Source organism: Peromyscus maniculatus, chromosome 4 (assembly GCF_049852395.1).
Source record: "Peromyscus maniculatus bairdii isolate BWxNUB_F1_BW_parent chromosome 4, HU_Pman_BW_mat_3.1, whole genome shotgun sequence".
NCBI classification, from domain to species: Eukaryota; Metazoa; Chordata; class Mammalia; order Rodentia; family Cricetidae; genus Peromyscus; species Peromyscus maniculatus.
The window spans coordinates 86,928,774-86,956,628 of record NC_134855.1 but is presented as its reverse complement, the minus strand read 5'-3'; the positions used below and the strand labels follow the sequence as shown (position 1 = coordinate 86,956,628).

The window sequence follows — 27,855 nt, the reverse complement described above, 5'->3', positions numbered from 1 at the left end:
GCCATACAGAACATCTTACAGCACTTCCCCCCCCCCCTTTTTTTCCAAAAAGGAAGGTTTTAACCTTAACAAAGTAAAATTACATATAATTTGGGAATTTGGGCATAGCTTCTCTTACTACTTCTGCTGGAGGGGTGTGCTGTATCTTATGGGGACACAAAGAAAATTTTAGGATTATGGAATAGTCCATGAGGCTGTATTGTCTGAGCCAGTTGCCTTCAAACCATTTTGGGTGTTGGGTCATCTGGGCCATGGTGTCACCGGAGACCTTTCATGGGGTCTTGGCTTGTCAAACCTGATGTAACTTAATTTGGAACAAATCCATAGCCTCTGGCTTTCTGTGGGAACAAAAGCAGAGTCTCCTTTCCAAAACAACACATCCTTACATCCAAATTTTGAAGTCAAGGTATCTTTAAAATATACATATTGGTTTAACTCAACATCTTTTATGATCAAATGTTTTTCTGCAGTTAAAAATTCCAAAGACAACACAATCCAGATTCTCTGTGTAATATTCTTTATGTGGCTTATTTTTTAATATTAATTTTATTGTCTCTTTAAAGAGTTCATTTTTTAAAACTATGTATTTGTTTATATAACTGTATATATCACCTTTTTTGTCTCTTTCAAGCCTACTTATATTTTACACACATTGTAAACTATTACATCTGAATCTGTCTTATTGTGAATCTATTGCTTTAAACTGCAGCATTTGTAAGACTGAAAGGGCACTATGGCTGCTGGCTCCGCCCACCTCAGCTTCCCAACATGGCGGTGGTATGTTTATTGCCAGTTCTGGGAACTATCGTGGGTCTATGCTTTTATCCAAGCAGAGTGTAGCCCAGAAACCTCTTTTTTTTTTTTTTTTGTTTTGTACTAGCAAAGGCTAAATCTACCATGCAGCTTAATGTGCCACTTGCAGAGGCCTCATTCCCGCCATACTGCAGGTCAAGCTCACACTCCAGGAACCCACAAGTAACTCAAACTGGCAAGCTGCTGCTCATTTGAGAGAGACAATTAGGAAGCTGTTTTTAGCTCCGTTTTAGAATCCTTTCTCAGGTTTTAGGTAGAAACTCTTGCCAACTCGTCGGGCATCATTTGTAGATGTAACCAACCATCTTATTAAATAAGAAACACAGAACCAATGCAAAGAAGAAAGCCAAGAGGTCAGAGCTAAGAGCTAAAAGCTTAACCTTCCTCCTGTGGTGGTCCTACCTTTCCAAACCAGAGCTACTTCCTGTGTAAAGTTTTATATATTTTCTGTTCTGTCTTCTCATTGGTTGTAAACCCAACCACATGACTGCCTCATCATGGCCTCTCTGTATAGACCTCCAGGTTTTCTATGGTTGGTACTGAGATTAAAGGCATGTGTATCCAATACTGGCTGTATCCCTGAACACACAGACTTACCTAGCTTTGCCTACCAAGTGCTGGGATTACAAGCGTACGCCACCACTGCCCTGCTTTCCTATTGCTTGCTAATAGCTCTGACCCCCAGGCAACTTTATTTATTAACATACAAATAACATTTTAATACAAATAAAATATCACCATACCCCTGTCCACTACAGATTCCTGACAAGACTCAAGGTCCTCAAAATCTGTGGAGATAAAATTAATTCTAACCTTCCCCCACCCCCAGCTGCTTGGTAGTCTATTTTTTCTTTCTTTATCCATCCGTCTTTGGAGTTCCCCCAATGCATGCTGGAGCAGTGAAGTCTTAATCTGCATGAGTCACCTCTCTGGGGCATGTGGTTTCTAAAAGTGGACCACTGGAGGAAGGATGGAGCTAGCATTTGTAGAGCCCTTTGCCTTAACAGCTTTTCTGAAAACAATACCTCTGTGTTTGAGAGGCTTGAATTGCTTCCATTTAAATCAGCAATCCATTAAATACACACTCCTCCACATGACCTTCAGGACCTTGATGATCTGCTCTTAAGCTTTATTCTGACTCCTTGCTATTTTCCCTGTGCCTCAGCTGCTTGTACCTGAACCATCTTCTAGCTCCCCTAGAGGCCCATATGGTGAGGAATGGTTGGCAGCCTTGCATCAGATGCTGATGGGACTCTGTTACACCATTCACCAAATGTTGTCATTTGGACAAGTTATTTCCTCAGGGATTGTTGAGTCCTCCTTTGTAAATGGGAAAAAAGCATTTAGTTTTCAGAGTTTCTGTGAGATTTAAATGAAGGAGATATAAATAGATTAAGAGGCTTTCTAACATTCATCTCTCAACATCATTAGTTCCCCCTTTGTCCTTAAATATAGACCTTTGATTTTGACATTGTTTGAAAAGTGTGTGTGTGTGTGTGTGTGTGTGTGTGTGTGTATGCACAAATGCATGCTGTCTTTCCACTAACAACATTATTTTAATTAGTTTTGTTTTATATAATTATTTTGCCCCTACCACACTAGACAATAAGACTGCCTTCCTCTTTGCATTTCCCCTTCATGGTGTCAATTATCTTCCTCAAATCTACTGGCTTATTGCCTATGGATGGGCCTTTGCTGTTCACACTCTGCAAAGTGCAGATATTGTCAGGATTCAATTTTTAGCAAAAACTTCAGAAATATATACAATTCTACAATCCACATAGAGACTAGATATGTTTCTCTGTCTGGTGTGTAACAGTATTGTCCTAAGAGCTACATAACTGTGTTTGGTGATTTTGTAATGCAGAAATTGTTTTTCCATTTTACTTCTGACCTGGAACATTAACAAAAGCATGTGAGAAAACTTCAGTGTGATAAGTCATCAGGAGAAATGGTTTCTGGTCATTACTGGTAATGGACCCACAGTAAATTGCTAGAACATTATCATAATCAAGTCTTGATTCTAGAAAATACTTAGCTGGCTGTTACCACAAGCACAACACAAGTCTTCTGTGTATAGGATATAGAAAAACACATAGTATACAAAAAACTCCTAAATTGCAATTTGTAAACTGAAAATAACTATAAAGCATTTTTGAAAATAACTTTAAAAAACTGACTTGTACAAAATTTTAGGTTTTTATTTTTATATCACTGATCCATCTTTAACCTTAGGTGTGTATGGTAGGTGTCATTGTATATGATATCCTTTACTGTGTAATGTATCTTTAGTACTTCTAATTTTTTTCATTAAAATGTTTGCTTTCTGTGGATGATATATTGTGCACCCTGATAAAGCTGTCCTGGGGATTACAGAACAGAAAAGCCACTAGATTAGACATAGAGGCCAGACAGTGGAGGCACATATGCCTTTAATACTATCACTTGGGAGGCAGAGATCCGTCTGGATCTCTGTGAGTTCAAGGCCACACTGGGAACAGAGCCAGGCATGGTGGCATGCACCTTTAATCCCAGTACTTGAGATCTCATGCCTTTGCTTGGGAAAGACACACACCTTTTATCCTAGGAAGTGATGGCAAGAAGCAGAAAGGTACATAAGGCATGTGGACTAGGAACTAGAGGCTTTTTAACAGTAGTTCTGCAGAGACACTTTTGGGTGAGGACTCAGAGGCTTCCAGTCTGAGGAAACAAGATAGGCTGAGGAGTTGGTGAGGTAAGATTGGCTGTAGCTTGTTCTATTTCTCTCATCTTCCAGCTTTCACTCCAATATCTGGCTCCCAGTTGTTTTTATTAGTAAGACCTTTTAAGATTTATGTTACAGCTTTCTACTAAGTCTTATTCTAGATATTGAAGATACAATGGTGAGCAATGTATGTACAGCTAATTTGAATTATGCAATGTGTATACATATATGTATATGTTTATATTAAATGTGTGGATTAAATGAAGCTTTGTTAGTTTAGAGACAGAGGAAATTAACTTTTTTAAATTAATAAAAACTATCATTGAATATTGAATTTTACAAACACACATTCCCTTGATTTTAGATATACATCATGACAAGGCTCAGACTCTACACCCTAGAGAAAAACACCAAGTAGTTCCTATGAACTACTTTCAACCACTAGTCAAGTATGCTATCTTCATTAGTCAGTGTTTTGTTTGAATTAAATTTATTTTGAACTGATGAATAAATCATAAAATTGAAAATGGTGATAGGTAACATGCTATTCAAGTACATGTATGTACTCACTGTATAATGTTTAAATTAGGTTAAACATGTCTCTATCCTCAGTTATTGTTTCTTTATGGAACATCCTTTCAATATGATTTCTTCCAACTTTTTGAAATATAAAGTTCACTGATTTTAGTTGTAGTCACGCTAGTCTGCAATAACCCACCAGAACTTGTTTTGTTCCTAACTGTGTCTTAGAACCCATGAATCATCCTCTCCCCATTTTGTCTTTTTCCCAACTCTCCAGTCTCTGGTATTCTGAAATCCACTCCACATTTCACAAGATCAACCTTTGTAAGTTCCAGCATATGAGTGAGTTCATGTGGTTGGCTTGTTTACCTTCCCATAATGATTTCGTGCATATCTATGTTGTGGTAAATGCCTAAATTTTGTAATTGTTATGACTGAGCAGTATTTAGGCATACACAACTTTAAACATTTATGTATCATTAGTCAGTTGTATTGTTTCCTTTCCTTGGTGACTATTAATAGTGGTGTAATGAACACTGGAAAGCAGGTATCTTTTTAATACACAGGTTTTAGTTTCTTTTGGATTTGTGCCCATTGATAAGATTGAAGGACGTTGTGGTAGTTCACTATCACATTTTTGGAGGAACTTCCATACTCATTTCCTTGTTGGTCTTAACGTATATGCTCATCAGTAGTATATAAACATTCCTACTTCTCTAGATCCTTCCTACCAGTTGCTATCTTTAGTTAATCCTATAACATAAACTTACTGGCCTGATAGGATGCCTCATTTTGGTATGGATTTTCATTTCTCCAAATATTACTGATGTTGAGTATTTTTCCTCATACCTGATGGTTATAGGAATGTCTATTCAAGTTTTTCCACAATTACTAACTGGGTTATTTATTACTGGAAAGCTTTTGGAGCTACTTGCTACTTATGTATTTTAGCTATCAGTTCTATAATGTGCATGGTCTCCATTTTTTCCTTTCTATACATCATATAGATAATGGCTTCAATTTGTTAATGAGTACATGGTTTATCCTAACTTCTCTATTCTGTTTGATTTTGTATGTGTCTGTTTTTATATGAACATCATAATGTTTGGTTTAGAAGAGCTTTGTAGTATATTTTTACTTTTTTGAGAGTCAGGGAAAGGGTAAAATGTGGAGAGGATGATTAAGGGGTTCTCGGTCACTGTTTGGAACAAAAGATACCTGTTTTTGGTTTTGGTTTGGTTTGGTTTTGGTTGTACTGTTGTTTTGTTTGGTTCTAAGGAATGCTTGAACTTGTTTTGTTTGTGTTTCTGGTTCCATTTAAATTTCCAGATTATTCTTCTATTCCAAATTCCACTGATATATTGACAGAAATTGTAGTGAATTTTTAATATAACTGAAAAAAATAAAAAAAAAAACAAGTTAGCCACACTTACATACCCTTGACAAGATTACCCAGAAACTGGGAAATCAGAACATATTAGTCATTGAGTTTGAACTTTCCTGTATGCCTGCTGTGGTCAGGTACTATATGGTCAGGTACTGTGTAGTCAGGTGTGGTGCAGATGCTCAGTCATGTACTCAGTGAGTATGCTCAAACAGATATCAGACAGCTTCTGACTCTACTTTGTAAAGGGTTTTCCTTCATTTCTTTTCTTCCATTATGCTTTTTCTGCTTCCTGAGAGAATCCCCTTCTCACATCCTTGCATTCTTACATGACATGATAGGTGTGCTTTACAATCTCAAAAGACATACCTGGAACATTCAGTGCAATTGAACTCAGGGCTTTCTGTATGCTAGGGAAAAACCCACAAATGGAGCTACATCCACAGCACAAGGAGTTTTTAAAATACATTCTTGATACATTAGGAGCTAGTAACTCAATTTTTCAATGACCTAGATTTTAGACTTTCTCAATATTAGTGTTTCACCTGAATTGAGTACATTAGTGGTCATTTGCTTCTTACCAGTTCCCCATATAGGTTGGGATAGGCAAAATTTCCTGAATTTTTATAATGGCATGTCCCTCTATACAATCTTTCTGTCCATTGTGCCAATTCTTTTTTGCTAGATTTGCTGTTTCTCCAGCTCATTGCCCACAGCTTTGGCATAATATTGAAAGGTAAGGTTTCCAATACTATAACTTTTCAAATCATCAACAATCATTTCCTTGGAAAAGATCTGTTTTCTATCTGCATTGAATTTGATTTACCTGAAGTTTACCAAATCTTTAAGAAATTATTTTTGAAATTAAATGTAATTAATTATACCATTTCTTGCTTCCCTTTCCTCTTTCCAACACCTCATATGTACCCTCCCCTTGTTCTCTCTCAAATCCATGCCTTTTTCCTTGTAATTGTTCTCTCTCTCTCTCTCTCTCTCTCTCTCTCTCTCTCTCTCTCTCTCTCTCTCTCTCTCTCTCACACACACACACACACACACACACACACTTCCTCAGTCTGTATGATGTTAGAAGTATGTGATATCAGGGTTGGCCACTTAGTATTGGATACCCAGTTGACCTTCCCCGAGGAAGACTATTTCTGCAGCTCTCAGTATTTCTTGTTGCCTGTAGTTCTTGTCTAAGATTGAGACCTTTCTTTCCATTTTAGCATGTCTATCGATGTAACCATTTTTTAGGGCTTGTTTATATCATTACCTATTGTTTAGATTTTTTTATTCTTCTCTCATATAATACATTCTGACCATAGTTTCACCTTCTCTACTCCTCCCACTTGTCCCCTTCTCTTTCCCCTTTCCCAGATCCACTCCTCTGTTTCCCTTCAGAAAAGAGCAGACATCCCAGGGATACCAACCAAACACTGCACAACAAGTTATAATAAGAGTAGGCATAAAAGTTCATAGCAAGACTAGAGGAGGGAACTTTGTAGGAGGAAAAGTGTCCCAAGAGCAGGCAAAAGAGTCAGAGATGTCCCTGTCCCACACGCTTACTGTTAGGAATCCCAACAGTGAAGAACACCAAGCTACACAACCACAACATACATGCAGAAGACCCAGCAAAGACACATGCAGGATCCATGATTGCCACTTCAGTCTCTGTGAGCTCCTATGAGCCCAGCTTGATTGATTTTCTGTGCCTTATTCTCCTGGTGTCCTCAACGCCTCTGGCTCCTAAGATCTTTCTCCCTTCCCCTTCTGAAAGGTTCTCTGAGCTCCCCCTAATCTTTGGCTGTGGGTCTCTGTATTTACTCCCATCAAATGCTGGATTCTGGATGAAGCCTCTCTGATGACAATTGGGCTAGGCACTTACCTGAGGACAACAGAGTATCATTAAGAATCATTTCAGAGACTTATTTTTTTAAATGTCAGTCGTATTTAGTTCTGTCCTGGGTCTCTGGGCTATCCAGCCTCTGATTTCTGGCCATCCAGGCATTGCTGAGCATGGGCTCTTTCTCCTGGCATGGGCCCCAAGTTAGACCAGTCATTGATTGGTCATTCCTACAATCACTGTGCCATCATTTGCCCAGCACATGTTGCAGACAGAACAATGAATGGTAGGTCAAAAGTTTTGTGACTGAGTTGGTGTCCCAGTCTCACCCCTGAAAGCCTTGTCTGGTTACATAAGATGGCTAGTTCATGCTCCATATCCCCCATTACTAGGAGTCCTCTCTAGGGTCACCCTTGTAGATTACAGGGAGTATCCACTGCACTAGATTTCCACATCCTCCCCTAAATGCTCCCCAATTCCAGCCATGTCTTCTGGGACTCTCTCCCTCCACTCTCTTACTCCCCATAGATCTTACCATGTTGATACGATTTTATGGTTGTAGCTTTTCTGATGGTAGTAGAAGACACATTCTCACACAAAAAAAAAAACTTGCTGTTCCTCTGGCTCTTATAATCTTTCAGCTCTTTCTTCCTCCATTTTTCCCGAGGCTTAGGTGCAAGAGTTGTATTGTACATGTATCAGGTGGGACTGGGCACCATATCACTACTTTCTCTCTGCACGCTCATGGTTACAGTTTTCTTTAATAGTCTTGATCTGTTTACAGAATAGTTATGTGTTTATTAGATTTGTATTTCTGCATCTAAGTAAAGATGGCTTAAAAATGAATGATAAAGTACATTACAAAGGGTAGGACTGATGAATTAGTCCCCAAATGTTGCTGCTACTCAAGAACATCTGACAACTTGGCATACATTAATAGCAAGAGCAGTGGGAATAACTGCGGCCATTCAACTGAAAAGCTCCATTTAGTAAGAAGTTCAAAAATGGGCCATTTTAGAAACTAATAGTTCACATAATGTAAACATTATTTCTGCTTACTGAAAATTTATAAAGAGGAAAATACAAAGTTGCTTTTCAGAAAAGGCTTCATGGATAGTGTTGCATGTTAAGGGACAATTTTTTTTTTTAATCCTGAGAGTAGGATTTAGTCTTTTCTAATACCAAGGGACCAATTTCAGTTAGAATATATAGCTATTCTATATTTATGTATAATACATATAACATATGGCATAAATAATATATATATATATATATATATATATATTATGCCAGTATACCACATTATACCACATGCACTATGAACTTACATATCAAGATATATGTTGTAAAATGACATATCTCACATTATCATCAGGCTACAAAGTACTTTGAAAATGAATAATGTTCATAGCTGCTGTGGGACTGTAAGATGAGGTGATAGTGTACCTATGATTTCCATTCCAGTGTTAATCAGCTTTTAGCTATCATCCCAAGTATCTTCTCCAGAGATGCTTCAGAGATTTCTCTATTCTGTTTTTTTTTTTTTTTTTTTTTTTTTTTTTTTTTTTTTTTTGGTTTTTCGAGACAGGGTTTCTCTGCGTAGCTTTGCACCTTTCCTGGAACTCACTTGGTAGCCCAGGCTGGCCTCGAACTCACAGAGATCCGCCTGCCTCTGCCTCCCAAGTGCTGGGATTAAAGGCGTGCGCCACCACCGCCCAGCTCTCTATTCTGTTTTAACCAGAGATAATAATTATATTGTCTGCATGATGTGTTTGTTCCTAAAATAAGAATATTTCAAGCTAAGAAAGCTTGTATTTTTGGAGAAAACCCTTCTTTGAACTTAATTTAGGTGCATCTCTTTAGAATATTCTGTGCTTTGAATTTCATTTAGAGGACCAACCTGCCTAGAGAATTTTATTTTGAAATCCAGCCTGTCTTTATGTGCTACAGAGCTAATTTAAATTTGTTAAATAATAAGAAATTAATGCCTTACTTGAGATGGGTGACTAATTTAATCCTAACACACTAATGCTGTAGAAGACATTTATCTATTTGTCATTTTTGATCTCTGGGTTTTATTAATATTTCTATTGAAAACAAGATATAAAAATTGGCTTTAGAGGATGGATGGATCAGTGGCTAAGAGAACATATTGCTCTTGTAGAAGATCCAGGCTCTATTCATGGCAACATTAATAGACTGCTCACAACCACCTGTAACTCCACTTACAGGGGTATCCAAAAACCGCTGGCTCCTGTAGGCAATAGCACTCACCTGTACATACCCACACTAAATTTTTTTAAAAGCCTTTGATAGGAAGACTGTGTTTTAGAGATAATTTAGGCACAATGGCTCTTTCCCAAGTTTATAAATATACACATACCAACTGAGTCTATAGCTTCCTTCTATTTATTGGCACCTTCACAGTGGCAGACTTAAGGAAGTTGAACAAAGGCTAAATGAAGTAGAAATGAAATAACAAGACTATGTGAATTTTAAATAAAGATTTTCAAACTTTTTTTAGTTACAGAGTAATAAAATTTAACCGGTGAATTCTCCAATCTTACAATTGGACTCATGTAGTAGGTGGATGTTTTCAATCATTGAGTAATATCAATTGGGGATATTATTGTTATTTATTTAACATGTAAATCTGTGTTCAATGTTCTCTGACCAATTCATTTGTTTAGGTTCAAGCAAAACTGCTTAAGATTTAAAGGACTGAATCTTTTATCTTTTAACTGACTACATTTACCTCTAACACATATGACCATGAAAATGAAGCTATATAACCATAGCCAAGCCAAAACTCAGTTCAGAGGAGATGGGTGTGGTATGTTGTGGTATGGTGTGGTATGGTGAGGTGTGGTGCGGTGTGGTGGTGGTGTATGTGTGTGTGTGTGTGTGTGTGTGTGTGTGTGTGTGTGTGTGTGTGTGTTCTAGCTCAAAGCTGCTTTATTATAATATCTATCTGGATTCTTTTTAGAAGTTCCTCAATTGTCTTACACTTTCCCTGAAACAATTTTTTTAGGTGGCAATCAGGAAAAGAAATATTAGAAAGTTCAATGTTGTGGTGGCTTGAGATGAGAGTATTATCTATACCTAATCAAGCACCCCACACATTCAGAAAGATCTCCTCAAGCCTGAATGAGGACGCTGCATCCAGAGTTTCAGTGTTACACTCTGTCTTGCATTGAGTCCAAAGGCATCTGTTTATTATTGCACTCTTTTACTACAAGTGTTGACAGGGACTCTAACCCATCTGCAATTTAAGAGGAAGAGAGTAACTTCAGTGAAATTGCATGTCTAACTTAGGAATTATGGTTCCAGCTTCTGCTAAAAGCTGAAACAGCTTGTAATATAATGCCTATTGAATCTCTTTCACTTTGTATCTCATTACACTTCATCTTTTTTCATGTAAAAGAAAAAAAGAGCAATTTCCATCACTCTTTCAAAGAAAATGATGGAAAATGCAAAGCATTGTTTTGAGATAGTTTACATGAGACCCTACCAACGTTCAGTGAAAACCAGGAAAAAGTCAGGCATATGTTCTCTTTCCCCTCAACTTTGAACTGAACATTCAATATCCACGCTAACAGATATTTCCAGAAAAGACTAAATGAGGGAGAACGATCCTCACCTGATTGAGATGCACCTTTCAATGGGTGGTCTACGTATAAAGAGGCCCAGAGAGAAAGGAGTGCCTTTGCCTCTTGCTGGTGGCTGTGCCTATCCCTGTTGATGTTTTTGCCAACGGAAGACACCAGGTTCTTCCCTTCCAGCATGCACTGAAGACAAGCAAGAGTAAATTACTGAAGCAAGACCAACAAATACTGCAGACTCTCCAAGAATTTTCTGGGATCTTAGCCCCAGATTGAGACTGCTGAGGCATCAGCCTTTTAAAATGAGCGGCTACCAGGTTCTCGGCTTCTCCAATGTTCGCATGACCATTGTTATTTTACTGAATCCCTTTTGTATAAGACTACATAGTAAATCCACTTTCATAACACACACACACACACACACACACACACACATAAGCTCCAAATATTTTTTTGTAATATAATTTTTTTAAACTTAGTCATTTACATTTCACTGGTTCTAGTAGATGAAAGACAAATAGACAAATACAGAATAGAAGAATGATCAGGAAAGACTATACTTGCTGGGATATTTTCATCTCTTGAATTAGCATACCACTGGAGTCATTTTCAAGAAGTCTGGAATAAGAATGTCTTTTTCTGAGATTTTCCCTAAGGCCTCTGCACCCTGGCAGTACAGTATAGGAAAGGAAAGGTTTTGTAGTTACCTTCAGGCCATGGATACCATAACTCCATGCAGAATGAGAGTCAAAGTAATGTAGCTGGGGCTTCCATTGGATTTAATTTATGTTTTGTACTTCTTATTATGAATGTCCGTAAGTTTTCTCACTATTAATTCAGTGTGGTTAAAATTTCCATTGAGGATTTCTGTGGGAGTTAAATGTATCTATCTGCTCTGTGACATTTCATAGGAAAACATGGGCAAACACCTGTTTACCACAGATGGAAACTTGACACCAGACCAAAGAAATGATTTTACTGGTCTACCGAGTTTATTTGATTAATTCCAGAAGGATATGTGTTTCAGGTGGCCAGGGTCTATGCTGTCTGTATACAGATTCTGTGTTTTATTCAAAGAATTGAAATAAACACATGAAGATTGCAAAGTACTAAGGGTGTTTTATTCCAACCAATGCAACAATACAGATTAAGAGGGGAAATATTGTGAAAATTTGCAGCATACCTCATGAGTTAAGGTATTCACAGTTCCCAGTTGTTGACGGGGGTTTCCATCTATAGGACTCAAGAGAAGGAGGCACTTGATTGCCAAGAGTGTGGTATGGGTGGTTTTCTATTTTGATTTATGGGTTTAGATTAGGTTGGCTTTTGCTTACTGTGCATGTCCTTCCCATGATGAATATGCTTTTAATTATATGCATGCCCAATTATATATAGGCATAACATGGGAAACAGGAAATTCTCTCAACTGTTCATATGAGGACACAGTTTTGCCTTATTGTGCATGCATCTAAAACCATTCTAGACTAGACTAGCCCATTATCCAGAGTCCCCAGACTATGTTACTGTATGTATTGGAATAGAAATGGTTGTAGATGAATTTATAAACAGTCTTATTAAATAAGAAACACAGAGCCAAATACAGGGGTCCAAGCTGTAGAGATCAGAGCAATAGCCACCAACTAACCTTAGCTCACCACGTCGCTGCAGCTTCCCAAGAAAACCTCTTCCTGTCTAACCTGCGCCTTTATTGCCTTCCTGTTCCACCTTCTCATTGGCTTTAAGCCCAGCCACTTTACTTCCTCATCCCTGCTTGTCTATACAGACCTCCAGGTCTCTATGGTTGGTACTGGGATTAAAGGCGTGTGTCACCATGCTTGGCTGTGTCCTTGAACACACAGAGACTCTGCCTCCCATGTGATCGGATTAAGGGCATGTGTTACCACTGCCTGACTTCTGTTTATGGCTGACTATGACCTCTGATCTCTAGGCAAACTTTATTTATTAACACACAAATAAAATATCACATTTCAGCACAAATAAAATATCACCACAAATGGTACATTATCAAGGGGCTGCCAAGGATTTAAACTAGTGTTTAAAATAGTAATACCTACAGCTTCCAGCAGGTGGAGGTCATAGGTTGCTAACAGGTGCCAGGCATGTTGTTCAGAGGTATGTATATAGTCCAAACCAAGTGGAGTTCCAGATTACTATATTATTCCTTATGTCTGCTTACCTCATAGATGGAGAGTTGCTTACAATGGTATTTTGACTTGAAAGTAGCTGGATCACCAGCATTGGGGATGACTAATGAAACCTGCATCTCTGTAGGTCCTTGTACCAACAACTCATACGAAACTGCGCTGGCTGGATAAAGCCCCCTTCCTGTCAATTATTTACTGCTTTCATAACCTTGAGCATGGGCTGTGCAAATCTTGTAAGTTTATTTGCTTTCAAAGGCCTATTAAGCTGTCTCTACTTCCTAAGTACTGTGAATTTCATTTTCTTCCCAAGTCTCATAAGCCCTTCCACTGTCCAGGAGGGAATGTTTCAGTCTGAGGAAATAGATACACAAAAGCATCGACTATCATGCAGAAATGGAAGACCTATTTTATAGCCAAAGAGCAATCAATAAAATTGACCACACTAACAGATTTAAACTGAACTAACACAATATTTAAGATCAGAAACAGCTCAAAGATATCTACTTTTACTATTCCTGCCCAATATTTTATAAGAAATCATAGAAAATCCAGTGAGAAAATGAATGAAACTAAAAGAATTCAATCATATAAGTGAGAAATAAAACTAATCATACTTATCAAGAGTAAGTAATGTAGTAAAGTGACTATTAAAAACCTGTTTCTGATGTTAATTACCAAATTTGAGAGTTCACTGGATTGAGTCCTCATCCTCTGAAGAACAGCAAATGTCCTTTACCATTGAGCAAACATTCCAGGCCCTGTAAATTTTCTATAAATGAAATATAATTGAGATCAAGTTGATGTGTGTATTATTTATCAACAAATGAATGGCCTCTGAAAGAAAAATACTGGAAACTATAAAGCTACCAGAAAAAAAATAGCTTTTAGGAAAATATCCTTCACATTGACCTTGACAATGACATTTTTGATATTACATCAAAAATTTAGATAACAGAATCAAAAATAAATAAACATAGCTGAATTTACAACAATCTGGTAGCATAATTCACAATCAGAAAAAGCTGAACACAATCCCAATATCATTCAGTTGAAAAGTAGATGAACAAATCATAATTTATCTACACAGTGGAGTGACTACAAAATATAAAAAGTAATAGATTGCAAAAATCAATTCAAAAATCAGACAAAGACCTTAATGTAAGATCTAAAACTGTGTAAGGAAAAACATTTCACAATGTAGACATGGACAATGACTGCTGAATAGGACTCCAGTAGCTCAGGAAACATACCAAGAATTGGCAAGTCAAATTACATTAAATTAAAAAGCTAGAGTAAAACAAAAGAAACAATTACCAGAATGAAGAGATGTCTACAAAATGGAAGTCTTTGCTAATTTATATGCACTGTAAAGACAGCAATCATGTCTGAAGCACATGCCTCTCTTGTTCTAGCAAGGATATTAAAGATTGTTCTTTCTCTCTTTGGTTACTCTTTTGTATTTGTTGAGATTCAGATGTCTGCATTTGTGTTAGTCTCTTTCCGAATTTTCTATTCACCTGACAACAGATCAACAAACTGAAGATCTAAACACACACACACACACACACACACACACACACACACACAACATGCACACAACACACACAACCCAACAAATAGATAAATGAGCAAATGAACTGAAAAGACAGTTTTCTTAAAGGAAGCTCAAGTGAATGTGGTTGTGCATGCTTGTAATCTTAATGCTTGAAAAACTGAGGCAAAGGGATCATTAGGTGGACTACTTAGCAAGACCCTACATTTGACTACTTAGCACAAAAATAACAAAACAAACATACAAAAATACAGATGACTAATATATGGCTTCAGAGCAATACAAATCAAAATTACAGGAAGATTCCATATTATGCCTGCCAACACAGCAACATCAGGAAACCAAACAACAGTAAATGCTGGCCAGAATATGAAGGAAACCCTAACACAATGCTACACTGTTTTCTCCAATATGTGGAATCTAGTAATTTTTTTTAATGACATAGAAGTATGAAATGTCATTAATGAAATAGAAGTATGAAAGTATGAAATAGAATTAATGAAATAGAAGTATGAAAGCAACGGCTTTTTCATACTCACAGAAGTACATCCTCAAATATATTTTACTATGGGAAGAATGTAACACTGAAAGATATGGTGTGATTACTATTACATGGCAGTCTCAAAATTGAAAGCTAGAGATAAAAATTATATAATAACGTATTTTATATGTGTGTATACATGTGATATGGTATATGCCTCAGTATGCATGTGCATTCACCTGTACATGTATGTGCCTATTGAGAGGTTGATGTTGCAAGTCTTTATAACTTCCTACAATTTTTTTTTTGTTGTTGTTGTTTTGCTTTATTTTAAGATAGGATCTATCACTGAACTTTTAGTTTAGGCTTTACTGGCTGACCAGCAAGTCTCTAGGATCCACCTTTCTCCAAATCCATCCTCCTCTTGTACTAGAGCTACAATACACACTGGAGCTCCTGGCTTTTATGTGGGTGATGGAATCTGAATTCAGTTCCTCATGGTTACATGTCAAGCACTTTGAGCACTTAGCTGAGACATATTTCTAGCTCATAAGCCATCACCATCTTAATCAGAATAACTATGATTACATGCAAAATAACCCTATGATTAAACAAAATAACTTTCCATCATAGGGTGATATAATGAGGATCCTTAGACCCTCACCTGAATTCTAGCCACTTCCTCCAGGCTTTCCTCACATAATTCTGCCACAACTTTATGTGGTCTCAGAAGGTGATGGATTATGAAGAGTTAACAAAAAGAGGGACCTCTATTTATGTAACTATAAAAAAGTTGGCATCCACTCTGAAATATAACTTTGCAGTGATGTGACAACTTTGAGGTCATCTGTCCTCCTGTATGTAATTCGCTTGCCATGCTCCTATAATTATGCACTAAATCATTTCATCATTTCATAAAGCTACACTGGATGAGATCATTAGTTTGTTCTAACCTTTGTGCCCTATCTAGGGTGAGTAGACATTTATTCACATCTCCCCAGGAAAGTTTACACAACAATGTCAAAACTCACCTGTATACCAAAAAGTGAATTTCATTTTTGTAAATCAAAACTAAATAAAAGAAAATAAAGAACTAAGAAAATTATCCCATGGAATGCACATGGATTTTAATGAGACCAGAAAATACTTAGCAAAAAGATTCAGCTTTAGGTTAAAATAACTCAGAACTGAAAAACTTCATAATCTATCTGACAAGCACAAAGTATAATGTTTAAAATATGATTTGAAAGATGAAGGATTAAGTAATATTAAAACTAAAAAATGACTTTCTATAAAGAAAGCGATAAATCCATGGGAGTTTATTTAGGAGTATTATAGAAATTTATTAAGGTAAATTGAGGAAATATACTCATGAATACAGAACAGAGTAGACAGCTGAAGTCGTCCTCTGATCTGATGGGGAACAAATCCACCTTGCAAGCAGGAGCAGGGAGAAGGGGCATGTGACCCTTCTCCCTCTTCTTTTAAGCTGTCACTTACAATGGCAGGAAGCACTGCCTCCTTCGGTCCCTAAAGCCCAAGGTCATGGATAGAGCAAATACCACTACATATAAAATATTGCTGATTGAAAGGAACTTTGGCAATACATTAACCATCATTTCTACAACATAATTATTGAACAACGACAATGAATACTATTTGTCTTTGTTACATATTCTCTCTTAAAAGCTGATTTAATTTTTAAAATAACATGCAGTAGCAGCAACTGAGATTTTACCATTTTAGACTGGTTGAAAAATAATTGAGACATTTTCTTTTAGCATTAGTAGAATAAGTTTCCCCATGCATGAACACTTGAAATTAGTTTTTTCCACTTTTGAAATATCAAGCTGTATTCCAAAGCAGATGTATAAATTTCCAGCCTTTGGCACAGCGTGGCAAAGCCCACACACAAGAACAAGAGCAGCAGGTGGCAAGAAGTGGGAAGTTGTGTGACTACAAATGTTCAGGAGAGGCTAAAATATAGAACAGGTTGTGCCCCGATACAAGCACTGCTTACACTAGCCACAATGTGTTTGGGTTCATATTCTATGCATCAACAAAATTGCTTCTAGCTGAATTACTGCTTTTACCAATAGTGTGCGTATATGAACATGATTGGCTCAGATTTCTACCGTTTATGTGACATTATACCTGTGAGACATGGGTCTCTGGAGAAGTCCCCACTTCTACAGCGAAGTGTAGCATGGGTTCTCTTATTGGGTTCAAGTAACTCAAGCAGAACACAAATGCTCTTCTTGAAGTCTTTGGAATGAAACAGCCTGTGCTGCCACATTCCTCCTGGCAAGAGCACAGATTCTGCAACTTTGCAGCTTGTCAGAAGCACTACTAGATTTTACTCTTGTGTCCTAATCTGAACCCAAGATGTGTTCTCATTAGTATCCATTTCCATGAAAATACAGAAACCCCTGGGCCAGCATAGACAAAAATAAAAACATATCGAATGAAGTGTGGTAGACACAAATACAGTTTTTATATTGAAGTTTACAAGATATTTGAAGAGTGTATTAGCATGACCTGGGTTAAAAGAGTTACAACTGATTTTCATATCTTAGCCACAGTGCTGCTAGCAAAAATCAAATATTAAATGTGATAAACAGATACTGTGACTGAGAAATTTACACTGAATGATTATTCAAAAATGATCTGTTTTTAGCTAACCTCATACAGGAGTCAGTTTGGCAGCAAAATCTTAAAGGTATCTTGTCCATTCTGGTGAAGATTCACAAATTATCTTGGGTTACAACCTAGGAGCAGATCAAAGGTCATACATTTTAGACAAACATGGTTAGATGATAATCTTTCATCAGAAACTCTGAATGCTGAAGTTCCTTCAATGGTTACTACATAGTAATCTATTAAAAAATATTGCCATTCTTTCTCCCAGCCATTCACCTGTAACTTTCTCCATGAGGCTAGCCTATGCTATATTAATAGCAGAAAATGTCCATGGTTTCAGGGACTATAAGGAGATAATTTGAAGAGTATACTTACACTTATGATATACTCAATATCACTTGTGATGCCAGTAATAACCAGACTGTCTCTAATTGGTGTTCCCTTAAATTCCAAACAAGAAAGACTTAGATGGTATATGAAAAACAGCATGTAGTATGTATTCTTTACTCTTATGTCAGCCCTATTATATTAAAAGCTTAACCAGGCAGTTCAGCATGAACATTTACTCCCATTTATTGTCCTCAGTCAGAATATTTTCTGTGCTGCTGAAATTCCTATAATTTCCTACGAAGTGGGACAGTGGTTGCTATTGCTTTCAAACTTGAATTTGTAGAGAACTTACTGTACTTGCTGGGTATTTTTTGTGTGTGTGTGTGTCAACTTGACACAAGCTAGAGTCATCAGAGAGGAAGGAGCTTCAGTTGAGGAAATGCTTCCACGAGATCTAGCTATAAGACATTTTCTCAATTAGTTATCAACGGGGGAGGGTCTAGCCCATGGTAGGTGGTGTCATACCTGGGCTGGTGGTCCTGGGTTCTATAAGAAGGTGGGCCAAGCAAGCCATAGGAAGCAAGCCAGTAAGCAGCTCCCTTCCATGGCCTCTGCATCAGCTCCTGCCTCCAGGATTCTGTCCTGTTTGAGTTTCTGTCCTGACTTCCTTCAGTAATGAACAGCAATGCTGAAGTATAAGCCCAAATAAACCCTTTCCTCCCTAACTTGCTTTTTGATCACAGTGTTTCATTGCAACAATAGAAACTCTAAGACATTCACTAATTTTCAGATTTTCACCTCTTATTCACTTAAGACATGAACTACTACTTTCTTTTAACATAGGAGACTGTCCCTTAAGCATTTCTTTCGGGGATCCTCTTTCAACTATTTTATTGTCTTAATTAACATAGAGGCAGCCACTGAAAATGTCTTATGACCTATAGAAGCTTTGAAATAATAAACATATACATTTTATATAAAAACCTTATTTTTTCATTACACAGAAAATAAATACTAATTTAACTTTACTACATAAAAGTAGCTTTGTTTCTAGGAACTCTAAGTAAAAGGAAGATTCAGAATGGGAGGCAAAAAGAAATTGAACTGGGCTATGATAGCAAAAAATGAAAAGGGGTCTATATTCTGAAAACATGAAATACTTGGATGTATGACCATAAAATGCACCTAATGCTTGGTAGAATGATAAAAATTCACTTAGGAAAATATACATTATAAGAACCACTAATAAACTGTCAGTTTTGCTTTGAGATAGCTTGCTTTAAATAAATCTTTTACTGTGAGTTTTGGAGTCTTGAATTTGTAAGCTTACCACTTAGTTTCAGTTTTAAATTTATACTTGGTAGCATAGTGTTAATATTCATTACCATTTTAAAGAGCTGGCTACTAACACAACTATTGGTAACTATTGAATCTGTGTTGCTCATGATGGGGAGGGAAGAAAAAAAGGAGGCAATAAGATAGCATGGGATGGGATGGGATAACATGGTATGGGATGGGATAGCATGGGTTGGGATGGTCTTTTGTTTCTGATACACTATCGATAATGGGCTTTCTCTAGGGCTCCTCTTGGATATCCTGTTGTTGTCCTGAGTTGTGGAGATCCTGCAGTTTTGGATCTGTAGGTTCATCCCCTTCACATTCTCTGACAGTTTATGGATTCGGTGGATGTTGGGGTGCGTTAACTCATAGTTCTGGTTCTGGGCCTAGGTGGTAGCTGGATTGGTCAACGCTCCAGCTTTCCCTCCACATTGCTATCCAGGCGAGTTCTCCAGCACTGCCTTGGCTAGTAGCTTGCCCAAGATCCGTCAAACTCACACTCACACCACCAAGGCCATTTCTAATGTTTTGCCCAGGTGAGATGCAGGACTCTCTCTTCCTACTGCTGCAGGGGATAGATGGGGGTAAGGAGTCAGCTTTCCTGCTTTCATGCCCTCAGGGTCAGCTCTAGCGTGTTGTCCAGGAACCGCTCTCCTGTGTGCAGCAGCTGTTGACGGGCAGGAATAGCCCTCTCACTCTCATGACCCTGGTGGGCCAGCTCTCTTGCCTATTGCAGGTAGCATGGGGCAGGGTGAGGAAGGCATCTTTGCCTCACCCATGCCACCACATGACAGACAGGGGAGCAGGGTCAACTCTACTGCCCTTACCACCCTCAGAGAAGGCTCACTGGTGTCCCTGACAATAGGTTCAGCTCTAGTGTGCTGTCCTGGTGAGTTGCACACCAACGGTGAGGGGTGAGGTTCCCGGGTGTGGTGGGGGGTTGTTAAGCTCTCCCCTGAGAGGTGGGGCCAGCTCATCTGCTATAGTATCCAGCAAAGAGCTGGGCCTATTATCCCAGGGCAAAAAGGGCAGGGCTAGCTCAGCTCAACCCTCAGATTTCCACACATGTGGTTCCTATCACCCACTGTACTTACGCAGGCCATGGACATCATCACAGACACCAGCTGACACAGGACCACAGACCCAGACATAGCCTTCTGCAGTAGCCGGGTCCCAGGATGTCACCATAACCCCCGTGGCAGCACAGGCCATCCAGATCAGTATGGTGCTGGTCGCAGTATGACCCTCAGAAACGAACATGTTCCCAGGTGACTGACCAGAACCTGGGAATCCTTCCTAGTTCAAAATTCTTGTAATTGTAATGTGTGTGTCTTATTTAAATTGTAAAATTAGTATTTAAACTAAAGTAGCTTTTAAACTTAAAGCAGAATTCCAGAAGTCTAACTATAGTGCACTTAGTTTTCAGAGTAGTGCAGAGAGAATGGGTCATGTTCATTTGAGGTTTTAGTCTTTATAGTATCATGGATCTTTCCCTATGTTGTCCACTGCTGTATGACTAAATATTCATTCGGATATTATGTGTGGAGACATAGTGCCAGGCACCCAAACTGTATATGTTTATTAACTAGACAAACATGAATCCTACCCTCATGCAGTATGTTCCATGCTAAAAAAGAGAGTGCTAAATAATAAACTCATTAAAAATGAAGATAGGGTCTTTAACCCGGAAGCCTGCATGGAACTGACCTAGATACACTGCATACATGTTACAGTTATGTAGCTTGTTCCTCTTGTGGCACTCCTAACAGTGGAAGCAGGGGCTATCTCATACTCTTTTACTGCCTTTGTGACCCTCCTCCTCATACTGGATCACTTGCCCAGCCTTAAAACTTGGACAGGGGCGTTGTCTTACTGCAACTTGATATGAAATGTTTTGTTGCTATCCAGTTGAGACCTGCCCTTTCTTGAACAGAAACAGAAAGGAGTGGATTGGGGGTGGGTGGGAACAGAGGGGAGTTGGGAGGGAGCGATAGAAAAGGGAGGAGGGAGGGGAAACTGCAGCCTGGATGTAAAATAAATAAATAAAGCCCTTCTACATACAAATGGTAAATGGGCTGAGAAAGAAATCAGGGAAAAAACACCCTTGACCATAGCCACAAATAATATAAAATATCTTGGTGCAACTCTAGCCACGCAAGTGAAAGACCTGTATGACAAGAATTTCAAGTCTTTGAAAAAAGAAATTGGAAAAGATATCAGAAGATAGAAAGGTCTCCCATACTCATGGATCCATAGGATAAACATAGTAAAAATGGCCATCTTAACAAAAGAATCTATAGATTTAATGCAATCCTAATTAAAATCCCAACACAATTCTTTACAGACTTTGAAAGAACAATACTCAACTAAACAACCCTGTACAATAAAAGAACTTCCGGAGGTGTCACCATCCCAGATTTCATGCTCTACTACAGTAGAATAATAAAATTCACCTACTATTGGCATAAAAACAGACAGGTAGATCATTGGAATCGAATCAAAGATACAGATGTAAATCCACACACCTACGAACATCTGATTTTTAACAAAGAAGCCAAAATTGTACAATGAAAAGAAGAAAGCATCTTCAACAAATGGTGCTGGTATAACTGGATATCTGCATGTAAAAGAAAGCAAATTGATCCATCTTTATCACTCTGCACAAAACTCAAGTCCAAGTAGATCAAAGAACTCAACATAAATCCAAACACACTGAACCCAATAGAGGAGAAAGGGGAATAGCTTTGAATGCATTGACATAGGAAACAACTTCCTAAATAGAACACCAACAGTGCAGACACTAAGACTGACAATTAATAAATGTAACCTCATGAAACTGAAAAGCTTTTGTAAGGCAAAGGACACCGTCAATAGGACAAAAATGGCAGCCCACAGAATGGGAAAAGATCTTTACCATCTTTACATTTGAGAGAAAGTTAATTTCCAAAATATTATAAAGAACTCAAGAAACTAGACATCAAAATACCAAATAATCCAATTAAAATGATGTATAGAGAATCTCAACAGAAAAATCTAAAATGACTGAGATACAATTAAAGAAATGTGCAACATCCTTAGCCATCAGGGAGGTGCAAATCAATATTACTTTGAGATTCCACATGTCAGAATGGCTAAGACAAAAGACACAAGTGACAGCTCATGCTGGAGAGGATTGGAGTAAAGAAAACTATCCTCCCATTGCTGGTGAGTGTGAAAACTTGTACAGCCTCTATGAAAATCAATATGGAGGTTTCTCAGAAAATTGAGAAGCAATCTACCTCAAGACCCAGATATAACACTCTTGGATATATACCCAAAAGATGTTCAATCATGCCACAAGGACATTTGCTCAACTATGTTCACAGAAGATTTATTCATCCAGTATTCTTACTCTCAGCTATCCCCAGCTTCCATCTGCGTATCTCCCTTAGCTTTCCCCAAAGAACATTTGTTTGTTTACGTATATTTTTTCTTATTTCTATAGACAGCTCTGAAAAAAAGCCACAGAGAAATAGTTAAAAGTTTAGTGTTCTGTGCTGGAGGTTCTTATGCAAAATAATGATTCACAGAGTCAAAATTATTTGAAGATTTTTTTTCTATGTTATCTCTTGATCTTAGTATTTAAACCATATTTGGTCCTCATTTGTAGGGAGCATGTAGTATTCTTAATGGTAGCTTAGAGTATTACTTGAGAATAAATGTTTCAGTCATTGTCATTACAAAGTCCTAGAAAGCTAAGAGAGTGGATATAAGTACTTTCAATCAATTCACAATTCTTCCTCACATCCATTTCTTTTCATAGTTTATTTGCATAATAGTATCAAATACATAATTATGTAAAATCTCTGCTTGTTAGCTTATTCATGTTGCTTTCTTTTGAAAGAAAGGGTAAGATGGGGGTAAGAGAGAGAGAGGAAGACAAGAGGAGGAGGGGGAGGGAGGGAGAGAGGGAAGAGAGAGAGAGAGAGAGAGAGAGAGAGAGAGAGAGAGAGAGAGAGAGAGAGAGAGAGAGAGAGAGAGAGAATGCATTTGGGTAGGTAAGGAGGTGGGCAGGACCTGGGAGAAGTTGAAGGAGGATGACCAACTATATTGTATACAGAATTTTTAAATAAATTTTATTTAAATGTTCAATATCCTTATTCATCTGGAAAATGCAAATTTTAAAAAGAAGAGTTCTATAAAGCTATTTTTATTGCCATCAGAACAGGCTCTGTTCATGACGGAAACAACTATTGTAATGTTCCCTCCTAACCCTTACTCACTGGTCATTTTTTTGTACCATTCTGTGTTACATTAATGCCAGTTCTAGGTGACTGTTTATTTCATTTGTGCTTTTAAATAGAATACAAATGTGGGGTCTTTTCAATAACACTAATTTGGATGTGTTGGGTTTGGTTTATTCTTCTGCTTGCAAACCTAAACAGTTAGGTTTACACATTAACAGTCCTAGTAATCGCCATCATAACTGCTTAAGTATTTGTCCAGTTTCTTTTGTTTCAGAACCCTCAAAAATGGTGAAAGCTCAACTTGATGAGAAGCTATTTATTGCCATATCTATATGACTCTTCCCTTGACAAAAAGAAACAAAACAAATTCATTTCTCAAATCTAGATTTTTTTTTTAATTTTTAAGAGTATATTCTAGGAGCTACCATTATAAAACTTATTTATTGGTCTCTGATACAAGAATTCCATTACTAATAATCACCATTTTGTATTTATAGGAATGAATGTAAGCAAAAGTGAGATAACAACAGAAGCTTCGTTGAAACCATCTCGGAGATCCTTGCCTTGCCTGGCTCACAGCTATGCTCATTCAAAAAGCTTGAGCCAATCTGCCTCACTCTTCCAGTCAACTGAGAGTGAATCTCAGGCTCCAACTTCTGTAACATTTCTTTCTGCTGACAAGCCTGAGCACGGTGAGTGGCAGTTTATATTATCTGCTGTTAAATTTTCAAAAAATAAGACATTTTAATAATTGCTTTTTCCTGCTTTGCTACATTTGGCTAGTATTTACTTAACTCTTTAGGAATGAGTCTGGCGAAAGTAGGAAATCAGTACAGTATATGGGTCCTAGGAAAGGCTAGTTGGATAGATGTATGTTTATTTCTGTCTTGCTTTACAAGTTGCCTATCCCATGGGAATCTGAACTTTATATTGGGTGTGTTAAGAGGAAGACAAAGCCAGCTCATGAGTCACCAGCTCATATGCCTCCTATTTTATATCCCTGTTGATAGAACATCCCTGGCAATAATTTACAGACTATATTCAGTAATGTGTCAGCAATAAAGAATTCTATTTCCTTTCAAAAAGCACCACCTGAAGACACTCAAAGGGATTGCACACAAAAGTAAGAAATATGTACATAAACACAAAACCTCAGACAGATTAAATATTGCTAGAAAAACAGATAATTCAATAGCAATAATGAAAACTATCAAGTAGTTATTTAGTAAATTATCAATTCTCCAACATAAATAAAGGAGAAATAAAATTATATATATCATCTTAAACAACTAGGAAAAATCACCCCCCCAAAAAATACCAGCAATTAGTACATACCTTTAAATTATAATGCTACATATAAATGGATTTAATTCTGAAATAAAGGTATAGATTGACTGACTCATCAGAATACAAAAATAAGATCTACACACACACACACACACACAGAGAGAGAGAGAGAGAGAGAGAGAGAGAGAGAGAGAGAGAGAGAGAGAATAAGATAGGCAGCATGGACAATGCCCACAGACACTCAACACAGACAAAATCTCAGCACAGAAGAGGGAAAGAAAGCCTGAAATCTCACACCTAGCCATTAAACTATTCACAATTGATACCTGCTAAGAAACAGAAAATCAGTTTTCTTCCATGGCTTGACACTGGGTATATCAACCATACTCCAAAGTGGGCTTCATAAGCAGTAGTTGGCCAACACAAATGGGACTTTTGTCTTTGTGTGTGTGTGTGTGTGTGTGTGTGTGTGTGTGTGTGTGTGTGTTTTAAGAAAGGGAAAGAACATAGATATGGCTGGGTAGGGAGGTGGGAGAAGAGCTAGATGGAGTTAAGGAGGGGAATTAATACCAACATGTATGAAATTCTCAAAAATAAGTAAATAAAAACATTATTTTAAAACATGCTAAAATGATTGAAAGTTGATTTCTTTCTAGTGGTTCAAGAATGGATATTTCAACATAAGAAAATCAATAAATGTAATATATCAGGTAAAGAAACTGAAGGACATTAATATCAAAGTATTCTCAATAGAAACAAAAATGACCTCTGATAAATTCAAAAACCTTTTATCATGAAAACTCTTGAAGAAATTAGCAATATAAGGAATATGACTATATGTAATAGAAATTATATTCAGCAAAGCTACCAATAACATTTTATTGAATTGGGCAAAAGTTAAATCATTGCTCTGGGATCAGAATGAGATAAGTATCCATTTTTGCCTCCTGTTACTCAAATGCATTGAGTAAATGCATTGCTTTTAATCATAGCACTCAACAGGTTTAGGCAGAAGTTCATGATGTTGAGGCCAAACCGGGCTATATAGTGAGGTCCAGGCTAGCCTGTCCTCCATAGACACTCTCTTTCTCAAACATGGAAGCAGGCAAACAAAGCCACACTACAGTTCCATAGTACTAAAGACAACATGGCACAGGCACAGTATTCAATACATGGACTAAAAAAATCTCTGCATCTATAGTCACCTTACATTGACAATGTTGCCAACATAGATGTTGTAGATAAAAGAATCGTTAGCAAACACCTGAAAAATAACATGCAGAAGAAACTCTATACCTCTGTATCATCATTCACAAAAAGCAAATCAGAATAGATCAAAGGCCTTGGCATAAACCAGAAACTTAAGAGGGAAAAATAAGAACACTTAAAAATATTCTAAGACTTTTTGAATATGACTCCAATGGCTAAGAAAATAATAAGAATTGACAAATGGGACTGCATCAAATTGAAATGCTTTCGCATAGCAGAAGAAACAAGGAAGGGACAGCTATTCATCTGTTGGTAGATTAATTTCCAGAATAAAGATCTGCAAGAAAAAAATAAACACATAAAGAACAAACAATCAGAATGATCAAAGGACTGAGAAGACAATTTATAACTGAAGGAGTAAATGGACGACAAGTACATATAAAATATCTGACAAGTGAAGTCATCAGGGAAATTGAGTGTAAAGCTCCATCAAGTTCCAGGCTTGGTAAACTGTGTCTGAAACCCAACACTGTGGATGTGGAGAATGGCAGATTATTAGTCTGAAGCCAGCATGGTCAATATATAATTGTTTCAAAGCCAATCTCAGCTATAGGGTGAGAATCTATCTAAACAAAACAGAAAACCAAACAGACAAATAACAACAGCAAAATCTTCTAAAATGTACTTCCATCTTGTTTCAAAGCCAATCTCAGCTATAGGGTGAGAATCTATCTAAACAAAACAGAAAACCAAACAGACAAATAACAACAGCAAAATCTTCTAAAATGTACTTCCATCTTGTTTCAAAGCCAATCTCAGCTATAGGGTGAGAATCTATCTAAACAAAACAGAAAACCAAACAGACAAATAACAACAGCAAAATCTTCTAAAATGTACTTCCATCTTATCTCATTTGGAATGGCTATCAGTCAAACAAGAGAGGCACAAACAAAACAACTAAACAAAACATACTAATGAATTTTGGAGAGGATATATGTAAACAAAGAACTCTATACACTATTAATAATGCAAAATAGTTGTAAATTCATTTTGGAAATTAATTTTTATGCTTCTATACCAAGCAAAGGCTGAATATAGTAAGGATACCTACATGCCCATGTATATTAACGCCTCATTTATAATAGCTTTTACAGAGCCATCTTATGCCCATCAATACATAGAAGGGTAAACAAAATGTGACCTTTATTCACAATAGAACATTATCCATCAAGACAGAGAATGGAATGCTTGTCACTTCAGGGAAAAGAATAGAATTGGAGATGTTCATATTAAGTGAGATAAGGCCAGACTCAAAGAGACAAATAGAATATGCTTTGAATCTGGGGAAGGAAGACACAGTCAGGAAAGCAAAGTCAAAGTCAGACTATTAGAGAATAATAAAAGGATCAGTAAGAGGCAGATAGGGAAAAGAGAGGGAAATGGGAAGGCCATAAAAGATTTGAGAAATGTAAGAAAATTTCACAATAAATCCAGCTGTTATGGAATTAATATATTTAAAAGTAAGAAATACCAACTGTTTTCATTCATAGTGATACCAAAACAGTAAAGAATTGATAACTAGACATGAGGTGGTATTGTGTAGCATGAATTGTTAGAGAGTCTTATTAATAAAAGCAAACTCAGAGCCAGGTATTGGGGTGAATGTTGGAAGATCAGAGAAGTAGAACCAGCCACAGCTTCCTCACCTTGCAAATTCCTCGGCTGATCCTGTTTCCTCAGTCTGGAAGCCTCTGAGTCC

The 27,855-nt window shown here is 37.3% G+C and overlaps 1 protein-coding gene across 1 annotated transcript in view; it reads left to right on the top strand.

The window, feature by feature from the left end:
- Positions 1-27,855, top strand: part of Ano3 (anoctamin 3) — a 261,204-nt gene that overhangs the window by 37,181 nt on the left and 196,168 nt on the right. Inside the window, exon 2 of the mRNA XM_076570257.1 lies at positions 24,098-24,292. Within this exon, the coding sequence (XP_076426372.1) occupies positions 24,098-24,292 (195 nt within the window). The remainder of the gene's footprint in view (positions 1-24,097; positions 24,293-27,855) is intronic.